This window comes from Nansenia antarctica (genome assembly GCF_963989245.1).
Source record: "Nansenia antarctica genome assembly, chromosome: 12".
NCBI lineage: Eukaryota > Metazoa > Chordata > Actinopteri > Argentiniformes > Microstomatidae > Nansenia > Nansenia antarctica.
In genome coordinates, this window is record NC_137682.1 from 24257143 (window position 1) to 24268466 (window position 11324).

General features: G+C 48.0%; 1 protein-coding gene across 1 annotated transcript; it reads left to right on the forward strand.

Annotated features, from left to right (window-relative positions):
- Window positions 1-5905: 5905 nt before the first annotated feature.
- LOC308169022 (caspase recruitment domain-containing protein 9-like) lies at window positions 5906-10816 on the forward strand (the record flags this gene model as incomplete). Its single annotated transcript, XM_080543658.1, has 3 exons — window positions 5906-6140; window positions 6743-6880; window positions 10659-10816. The coding sequence occupies 3 exons, from the start codon at window positions 5906-5908 to the stop codon at window positions 10814-10816; spliced, it is 531 nt and encodes a 176-aa protein (XP_080399784.1).
- Window positions 10817-11324: the final 508 nt, after the last annotated feature.

The following is an 11324-nucleotide window of genomic DNA, read 5'->3' on the forward strand; positions in this document are numbered from 1 at the left end:
TGAACGTGTTATAACCCTAACTAGTCTGGGTTAACTAGGCAGGTTAACTAGGCAGGTTAACTAGGCAGGGTTAACTAGTCTGGGTTAACTAGACAGGGTTAACTAGATAGGGTTAACTAGACAGGTTAACTACACAGGTTAACTAGGCAGGTTAACTAGGCAGGGTTAACTAGGCAGGTTAACTAGACAGGTTAACTAGACAGGTTAACTAGGCAGGGTTAACTAGGCAGGTTAACTAGGCAGGTTAACTAGGCAGGATAACTAGACAGGGTTAACTAGACAGGTTAACTAGGCAGGTTAACTAGGCAGGTTAACTAGACAGGTTAACTAGGCAGGTTAACTAGACAGGGTTAACTAGGCAGGTTAACTAGACAGGTTAACTAGGCAGGATAACTAGACAGGGTTAACTAGTCTGGGTTAACTAGACAGGTTAACTAGGCAGGTTAACTAGACAGGTTAACTAGACAGGTTAACTAGACAGGTTAACTAGGCAGGTTAACTAGACAGGTTAACTAGACAGGGTTAACTAGACAGGTTAACTAGGCAGGTTAACTAGGCAGGTTAACTAGACAGGTTAACTAGGCAGGTTAACTAGACAGGGTTAACTAGGCAGGTTAACTAGACAGGTTAACTAGGCAGGATAACTAGACAGGGTTAACTAGTCTGGGTTAACTAGACAGGTTAACTAGGCAGGTTAACTAGACAGGTTAACTAGACAGGTTAACTAGGCAGGTTAACTAGACAGGTTAACTAGACAGGGTTAACTAGACAGGTTAACTAGGCAGGTTAACTAGGCAGGATAACTAGGCAGGTTAACTAGGCAGGATAACTAGACAGGTTAACTAGACAGTGTTAACTAGACAGGTTAACTAGACAGGGTTAACTAGGCAGGTTAACTAGGCAGGATAACTAGACAGGTTAACTAGACAGTGTTAACTAGACAGGTTAACTAGACAGGGTTAACTAGGCAGGTTAACTAGGCAGGATAACTAGACAGGTTAACTAGACAGTGTTAACTAGGCAGGTTAACTAGACAGGGTTAACTAGGCAGGTTAACTAGACAGGTTAACTAGACAGGGTTAACTAGACAGGGTTAACTAGACTGGGTTAACTAGGCAGGTTAACTAGACAGGTTAACTAGGCAGGGTTAGCTAGGCAGGTTAACTAGGCAGGTTAACTAGGCAGGATAACTAGACAGGTTAACTAGACAGGGTTAACTAGACAGGTAAACTAGACAGGTTAACTAGGCAGGTTAACTAGACAGGTTAACTAGGCAGGTTAACTAGGCAGGATAACTAGACAGGTTAACTAGACAGGGTTAACTAGACAGGTAAACTAGACAGGTTAACTAGGCAGGTTAACTAGGCAGGTTAACTAGGCAGGTTAACTAGGCAGGATAACTAGACAGGTTAACTAGACAGGGTTAACTAGACTGGGTTAACTAGACAGGGTTAACTAGGCAGGTTAACTAGACAGGTTAACTAGGCAGGTTAACTAGGCAGGATAACTAGACAGGTTAACTAGACAGGGTTAACTAGACAGGTTAACTAGGCAGGTTAACTAGGCAGGTTAACTAGACAGGTTAACTAGGCAGGTTAACTAGGCAGGTTAACTAGGCAGGATAACTAGGCAGGTTAACTAGGCAGGTTAACTAGACAGGTTAACTAGACAGGGTTAACTAGACAGGTTAACTAGGCAGGGTTAACTAGACAGGTTAACTAGGCAGGTTAACTAGGCAGGATAACTAGACAGGTTAACTAGGCAGGGTTAACTAGGCAGGTTAACTAGGCAGGGTTAACTAGACAGGTTAACTAGACTGGTTAACTAGGCAGGGTTAACTAGACAGGTTAACTAGGCAGGTTAACTAGGCAGGTTAACTAGACAGGGTTAACTAGGCAGGTTAACTAGTCTGGGTTAACTAGACAGGTTAACTAGACAGGTTAACTAGGCAGGTTAACTAGGCAGGTTAACTAGACAGGGTTAACTAGGCAGGTTAACTAGGCAGGATAACTAGACAGGATAACTAGGCAGGACAACTAGACAGGTTAACTAGACAGGTTAACTAGGCAGGGTTAACTAGGCAGGTTAACTAGGCAGGACAACTAGACAGGGTTAACTAGACAGGTTAACTAGACAGGTTAACTAGGCAGGTTAACTAGGCAGGATAACTAGACAGGGTTAACTAGACAGGTTAACTAGACAGGTTAACTAGACAGGTTAACTAGGCAGGTTAACTAGGCAGGTTAACTAGGCAGGTTAACTAGTCTGGGTTAACTAGACAGGGTTAACTAGACAGGTTAACTAGGCAGGTTAACTAGACAGGTTAACTAGACAGGTTAACTAGGCAGGTTAACTAGACAGGGTAAACTAGGCAGGTTAACTAGGCAGGGTTAACTAGGCAGGTTAACTAGACAGGGTTAACTAGGCAGGTTAACTAGGCAGGTTAACTAGGCAGGGTTAACTAGACAGGTTAACTAGACAGGGTTAACTAGGCAGGTTAACTAGGCAGGTTAACTAGGCACGTTAACTAGGCAGGTAAACTAGGCAGGGTTAACTAGGCAGGTTAACTAGGCAGGTTAACTAGGCAGGGTTAACTAGGCAGGTTAACTAGGCAGGTTAACTAGTCTGGGTTAACTAGGCAGGATAACTAGACAGGGTTAACTAGGCAGGTTAACTAGGCAGGTTAACTAGACAGGGTTAACTAGACAGGGTTAACTAGGCAGGTTAACTAGACAGGTTAACTAGACAGGTTAACTAGGCAGGTTAACTAGGCAGGGGATTAAGTGTTGGGTTAGGGTTTATACTGTGATGGTTAAGTGTTGGGTTAGGGTAGTGTTGGGTTAGGGTTAGGATAGTGTTGGGTTAGGGTTTATACTGTGATGGTTAAGTGTTGGGTTAGGGTAGTGTTGGGTTAGGGTTAGGGTAGTGTTGGGTTAGGGTTTATACTGTGATGGTTAAGTGTTGGGTTAACGTAGTGTTGGGTTAGGGTAGTGTTGGGTTAGGGTAGTGTTGGGTTAGGGTTAGGGTAGTGTTGGGTTAGGGTTAGGGTAGTGTTGGGTTTGGGTTGTATATTCATTATTGACACAAGCGGATGAAACATTAATATGATATTTAGGTTTAGGGTTAGGTTAGGTTATTTTGGTTTATTATCAATTGCAGGTAAAGTTAGAGTGTGTTCTCTCTCCTGATTGGTCAGCTAGTAGAGGGTTACGTGTGTTCTCTCCTGATTGGTCGGCAGGTAAATGGGCGAGGATGGCAGCTGAGATGCCTGGGCGTCTGGACTGTCAGGTGATGATGCAGTGGAGGAGGATGAACGGAATCAAGGTCAGGTGGTCTGTTACTCTGTTGTGATTGGTCAGCTGGTCTGTTACTCTGTTGTGATTGGTCCGCTGGTCTGTTACTCTGTTGTGATTGGTCAGCTGGTCTGTTACTCTGTTGTGATTGCTCAGCTGGTCTGTTACTCTGTTGTGATTGGTCTGCTGGTCTGTTTGTGTGAACAGCTCACGAGGCGGGCCCTTGACCAGAGGAATGAGAGGAGGAGGCAGAGGAAGATCCAACTACAGAAGCAGCTGCAGGGAGAGAGGGAGGAAGAGAGGGAGGTGGGAGCTGGGGAGGAGTCTGATGCAGCCAATGAGGAGCTGGGGGAGGAGTCTGATGCAGCCAATGATTAGCTGGGGGGGGAGTCTGATGCAGCCAATGAGGAGCTGGGGGGGGGAGTCTGATGCAGCCAATGAGGAGCTGGGGGAGGAGTCTGATGCAGCCAATGAGGAGCTGGGGGAGGAGTCTAGTGCTGCAGGAAGGACAAACACAACCTGGAGACCAGCAGAGCCTGGAGGTTAGACACACACACACACACACACACACACACACTCTCTCCTCCTCCCACTCTCCTCTCCCCTCCTGCCCCTCTCCTCTCTCCTCCTCCCCCCTCCTCTCTCCTCCTCCCCCTCTCCTCTCTCCTCCTCTCCTCTCTCCTCCTCCCCCTCTCCTCTCTCCTCCTCCCCCTCCTCTCTCCTCCTCTCTCCTCCTCCCACTCTCCTCCTCCCCCTCTCCTCTCTCCTCCTCCCCCTCCTCTCCTCTCTCCTCCTCCCCCTCTCCTCTCTCCTCTCTCCTCCTCCCACTCTCCTCTCTCCTCCTCCCCCTCTCCTCTCTCCTCCTCCCCCTCCTCTCTCCTCCTCTCTCCTCCTCCCACTCTCCTCTCTCCTCCTCCCCCTCTCCTCTCTCCTCCTCCCCCTCCTTTCTCCTCCTCCCCCTCTCCTCTCTCCTCCTCTCCTCTCTCCTCCTCTCTCCTCCTCCCACTCTCCTCTCTCCTCCTCCCACTCTCCTCTCCCCTCCTGACCCTCCTCTCTCCTCCTCCCCCTCCTCTATCCTCCTCCCCCTCCTCTATCCTCCTCCCTCTCTCCTCTCCACTCCTCAGTGACTTGTGTTGTTTTCCCAGCATCCTTTGCTCACAGGACAGGGAGCTCCAGCCGCCTCCTACTCCGGAATCACCACCCGCACCCGGAACTGCCTCAGCCAATCAGAGAAGAGCTGCCTCAGCCAGGAAGACTCACCAGAATTGGGTTAGAATGACAATGTTTAGTTAGTTAGTTAGTTGGGGTTAGTTAATTAGTTCTTAAGCTGTGTTGTATTATTATCTCTAAAATTCTGAATGTAATCTGTTAACTATCTTTTGTCTCATTGAATCATTCTTTCTTGTTCATATTGTACAAAGAGAAACTGTTAATAAAGCTTTCCACTTTGAAATGTCTGTGTTGATTATGAGATCAGCCAATCAGCGGAGATTCCTAGAACCATCTATGGAAACGCCCTCTGATTGGGCGATCTGTCTAGTTAACCATATCTGATTGGTTATTGTCGAATTATCGAATACGATGGGAACCTTGCTTTCAAACTGCAAACATGAAGCTAAGAATCTCAAATCTATCACTAGAAATGCTTTTTATCATCTACGGAATATTGCAAAAGTTAGACATTTTCTCTGGCAAGCTGATGCAGAAGTGTTAATGCATGCTTTTGTTATTACACGTTTGGACTATTGTAACAGTCTCCTTTCTGGTCTTCTCTCAGAAAGCTGTTGGCCAGCTGCAATTAGTCCAAAATGCAGCAGTGAGAGTTTTAACCAAAACAAGCAGACAAGCTCATATAACTCCTATTTTAGAGACTCTACACTGGCTTCCTATTAAGTTCAGAATAGATTTCAAGATCCTTCTGCTTGTTTATAAAGCTCTGACTGATATGTTCAGATCTTCTGCTAGCATATCAGCCCAATAGAGCTCTCAGGTCTTCTGACGCTGGTTTTCTCTGTGTACCACATGTATAAAAGAAGAGGTTTGGTGAGGCTGCATTCTCATTTTATGCACCCAAATTGTGGAATGCACTGCCAGTTTACATTAGGGATGCAACCTCAGCACATTATGTTCAAGTCAAGACTAAAAACCCATCTTTTTAATATTGCCTTTAAATTACAAAATAATCAAATTATGATTATATAATGATTAAAGCACTTTGAGCTACAGGAAAAGCGCTATACAAATAAAGTTATTATTATTATTATTACAGTCTTGGAACATCACATGGTTGCAGCCATTTGTAACTAATACAAGTCTAATAAGAGACCCTAGGTTAAGGTTAGGGGAGTAAAGTTCCACAGATGCAGATTATGTTTTTGAGGAGTTCCTCTCAGAGGTGAAATGGAGGAAACGAAAAAGTGAAATGATTCTTCAGACAGGAAGTTGACGGTTGCGTTATTAGACAGCAGTTCCACATTCATCTGATCATTGTGTGTCTGTGTCCTCAGAGAGCAGCTAGCATACGGCTAGGAGGCTAGGTAAGAGGCCAGCTAGGGGGCTAGGTAAGAGGCTAGGAGGCTAGGTAGGAGGCTAGGTAGGGGAGGTGTCCCGTGATGACGTCCAGCCAGTGCGTGGGTGACCAGGGGGAGCTGGGTGACCAGGGGGCCCAGGGGGAGCTGGGGGATGAGGAGTGCTGGCTGCAGCTAGAGGAGTACCGCCTGCTTCTGATCAAGGCCATCCAGCCAGGGCAGATCAGCCCGTACCTGAGGCAGTGCCGCGTGCTGAGCAGCGAGGACGAGGAGCAGATCCTCAACGACCCCAATCTGGTCACTCGCAGACGCAAAGTCGGTAAGAAACCCCACAGACCCCAACTACACACACTACTAAACCACACACACACACACACACACACTACTAAACCACACACACACACACACACTACTAAACCACACACACACACACACACACTACTAAACCACACACACACACACTACTAAACCACACACACACACACACACTACTAAACCACACACACACACACACAACTAAACCACACACACACACACACACACACACTACTAAACCACACACATACACTACTAAACCACACACACACACTACTACTAAACCACACACACACACACTACTGAACCACACACACACACACATACACACTACTAAACCACACACACACACTACTAAACCACACACACAGACACACACACACACACTACTAAACCACACACACACACACACACTACTAAACCACACACACAGACACACACACACACACACTACTAAACCACACACACACACACACGCACACACACATAACTACTCAACCACACACACACACACTACTACTACTACTAAACCAGACACACACTACTAAACTACACACACTGCTGGACACTCTCCAGAGTCTAACCCCTGACCCCTGACCCTGCCAGGCGCCCTGCTGGACACGCTCCAGAGGACGGGGGTGAAGGGCTACGTGGCGTTCCTGGAGAGCCTGGAGCTGGACTACCCTCAGCTGTACCACAAGATCACCGGCAAGGAGCCCGCCCGGGTCTTCTCCATCCTGGTGGGTGAGTAGAACCCAGAACCCTAACCCTGACCTGGACCAGAACAGAACCCCTAACCCTAACCTGGACCCCAACCCTAACACTAACATGTGGAATCAACCAAGTCATGTCACATTGTTTGGAGATTTTCTTTTTGCCATAATCTACTTCTATATTATAAATCTGATGACTCATGGGTTTTAAGAGGGAGCGAGATAGAGAAGGGGGAGGGAGACAGAAAGAGAGGGGGGAGGGAGAGGGGGGTGGAGCCTACCTTTCTACTGGAAGTTTCTGTCCTGTGTTTCAGGGAGCAGGACAAGACTAGTGAAGCAGTCTGACTCCACTTCCCCCTGGTACACTTTCTCTACTATAAATAAATACATCAGAATAATAAAAGAGTCATTCTTCATTCAGATTCAGATCTGAATGGGGAAGCGTGTCCAAACCTGTGACTGGTACTGTATGTAGTGTTGTGTACAGACCAGGGTGCGTGACCATGGTCCTAGCATAGATGACTGTTTCTTATGATGACGGGTGGATAGATGATTCCCTTACTTAAACAAATGTATTTCTTGTAAGTCGCTTTGGATAAAGGTGTCTGCTAAATGCCAAAAATGTAAATATAAACTAAGAATTTAGGCTGTTTTGAGAGCAAAGGGAGGCCAGTCTCAGTATAGTGTTGCTAATAAAGTTTTTGGAGTGTAAATGTAACAATCATTAATTGTAACTAAAAACAGCTTTACAAGTTACGGGTTTATGTAATTACGGTAGATTAATTAGATGATTAGATAGATGATTAGATTTGTTGCAGGGCCTCCGGGTCTGACACAGTGCAGTTGCCGTCCCACACTGTGATGCGGTTAGGGTTAGGGTTAGGGCAGGGGTGGGCAAACCTTTTGGTTCAGGGGCCACAATGAGTTTTAACATTTGACAGAAGGGCCGGGCCAGTAGCAGATGGATGGTTTGGAGTGTTTGTGTGAACTAATATAAGATATAAGTAAAGAAAACTTACCTTCAATTTCAGTGGGAACAGTGTCGTTGGTCACCCTTTTTTGTCAGTGCATCAAAGTTTGGTGTCAGTTTGGTTGTGGCAATTCTCAGGACAGATCTGAGGTGTTCATCTGTTAACTGGGATCTGTGGCGTGATTTGTTGATGTTCATCACGCTGAACGTCTGCTCACACACGTAGGTAGAGCCAAACAACACCAGCATTCTCTGTGCCATCTCCCTAATGTTTGGAAACTTGGCTTCGCTTAGTGAAGCATAAAACTCATTCAGTTTAAGGGAGTTGAACTTCTCCTTTAAGACAGAGTCACATTGAAGATCAATGCGGTGCTGTTTCATAGTCTTGTGACAGGGGACATGACAACAGCTGAAGTAACTTGTAAATGTTTTCTAAATCAGAGAACCGACAGCAGAATTCTCTGTGCAGGTCGTCCAGTGATTTGCTGTATTTCTTCACATGTCGAGGGGCCTCTTTCAGCGTCGCTAGTGTGGGGAAATGAGCTAATCCACAGCAAAGCAAAATCACAAAGCCAATCTGCGTCGCTCAGCTCAGGAAAATCGTCGGCTTTGCTGATTAACTAAAGAAATGAGCTAATCTCCCCTTTGAGCTCCCACACTCGTTGACATACTTTCCCCAAACGTAAACAGCGGACATGAGAGTGGTAAAGCAAGTCTGATGATCAGCATCAGTTCAACTTAATAAATTGACGATGCTGAAGACCCTTCGCTCGTATAAAGTTAACAACTTTTACGACTGGCTTCACTACATGATCAAGCTGCAATACAGACTTACACAGGGCTTCCTGATGGATTATGCAGTGTAGGAAAATTACATCCAGCTCAGGGTTTTCCTCTTTCACCTTATCCTGGATTCTTTTCAGCATCCCGACTTTTTTTCCTGTTAAGTTTGGCGCTCCGTCTGTGGTGACATTGGCAAGTTTACACCACGGCAGCTTCAGTCTCTCTGTCATACAAGTCCTCTCCTCGCGTTGTCCCCTTTAGAGATTCCATGGTCAAACATTCCTGTTATCTCAAAATTGTCATTAATCCCTCTGATCCCTGCTGAGCAGTGTCTTTTACGTCATTACTTTCGTCCAGTGCTAACGAATATAACTTTCTACGTGATAAACAAATTTTTTCTAATTTGTTTTTGCTCTCTGGACACAAGAGACCTGCTGTCTCTACCATGCATTCTTTCAAAAACTCCCCTTCGGAGAAAGGCTTGCTGGATAACTATGGGCTGCCAACCTCTGAGCAGTAGCCGCCCGTTCTTGCGTTGACTGTTTGCTAGCGTAGTTAGCATACTTGGTGGAAAACAGTTTCTTGGCAAATACGACATACAGCCTTTGTCCACTCCTCATAAACACTTGGCACTCACTGTCAACTTTTCTTTTCTTTGGTCCACTCATTGTTACAGAAGGGCTCAATGCAGCAAACAGTAGCAAAGGTGAATTAGAGAGGATAGACCAGACTCAGTACAGGTGAGTTAGAGAGGACAGACCAGACTCCAGTACAGGTGAGTTAGAGAGGACAGACCAGACTCCAGTACAGGTGAGTCAGAGAGGACAGACCAGACTCCAGTACAGGTGAGTTAGAGAAGACAGACCAGACTCAGTACAGGTGAGTTAGAGAGGATAGACCAGACTCCAGTACAGGTGAGTTAGAGAGGATAGACCAGACTCCAGTACAGGTGAGTTAGAGAGGACAGACCAGACTCAGTACAGGTGAATCAGAGAGGACAGACCAGACTCAGTACAGGTGAATCAGAGAGGACAGACCAGACTCAGTACAGGTGAGTTAGAGAGGACAGACCAGACTCCAGTACAGGTGAATCAGAGAGGACAGACCAGACTCCAGTACAGGTCAGTTGTGTCTGGAGTGCGCCATCTAGTGGGATCAGCTGAGACGCCAGGGTCTTTACTGTCATTTGGACAATTTTGTACCAATATTCGACGAGCCGGATTAAAAAGCCCAACAGACCGCATATGGCCCGCGGGCCGTAGTTTGCCCATACCTGGGTTAGGGGGAGGAGCCATGCCTGGGTTAGGGGGAGGAGCCATGCCTGGGTTAGAGGGAGGAGCCATGCCTGGGTTAGGGGGAGGAGCCATGCCTGGGTTAGGAGCCATGCCTGGGTTAGGAGCCATGCCTGGGTTAGAGGGAGGAGCCATGCCTGGGTTAGAGGGAGGAGCCATGCCTGGGTTAGAGGGAGGAGCCATGCCTGGGTTAGAGGGAGGAGCCATGCCTGGGTTAGGGGGAGGAGCCATGCCTGGGTTAGAGGGAGGAGCCATGCCTGGGTTAGGGGGAGGAGCCATGCCTGGGTTAGGGGGAGGAGCCATGCCTGGGTTAGAGGGAGGAGCCATGCCTGGGTTAGGAGCCATGCCTGGGTTAGAGGGAGGAGCCATGCCTGGGTTAGGGGGAGGAGCCATGCCTGGGTTAGGGGGAGGAGCCATGCCTGGGTTTGGGGGAGGAGCCATGCCTGGTCAGCAGGTCGTTGTGATCTCCTGACACCATAAACATTTCTGGGCTTTTATCCTCCTCTCCCCCCTCTCCACCCTCCTCTCCATCCTCTCCCCCCTCTCCCCCCTCCTCTCCCTCCTCTTCTCCCTCCTCTTCCCTCCCCTCATCTCCTCCCCCCTCCTCTCCATCCTCTCCACCCTCTCCCCCCTCCTCTCCCTCCTCTTCCCTCCCCTCATCTCCTCCCCCCTCCTCTCCCTCCTCTTCCCTCCCCTCATCTCCTCCCCCCTCCTCTCCCTCCTCTTCCCTCCCCTCCCTCCCTCCCTCCCTCCCGTCCTCTCAGACACGGTGGGGGAGTCAGGGCTGACTCAGTTCCTGATGTCGGAGGTGTCCCGGCTGCAAAACGCCCTGAAGGAGGAGAGGAGGAGGAGACAGGAGGAGGAGGAGAGGAGGAGGAGGTCAGGGGTCAACAGCAGGCGCGCGTCCAGCGAATCAGGGTGAAGCGTGAGCGGCTGTGGGAGGAGCTTGGGCAGCTGAGGGAGGATAACTACGGGCTGATGCACGACGTGGCCAAGCTGAGTCAGGAGAAAAACAACGCCCTGATGACCTCCCGCGACCTCCAGATAGAGGTGACCTCTGACCCTGACCTGACCCTGACCTAGCCCTAACCCTGACCTGACCCTGACCTAACCCTGATGACCACCCGCGACCTCCAATAAAGCATTTATACTGTGACCGTAATTGACGTCTTGCCGTGGAGCCACGTGCGTGTTCATGTGTGCCCACATGCATGCGCAAACCGCGGAGGCGCGCTCGTGTTTCAAAACGTGCATGAAGTCTAAACTTAAGAACTTTTCAAACCACTTCTTAGCGCTAGGAGCAAAGTCAGATCGCATAATAGCAGGGGTGCCTAGTGCACTTCATTAACATATGAACACTCCCACAATGAGTAATATATGCACGGGAGTATAACGTCTTATGTGTGGGCGCCTATCGACACCGGCATAAT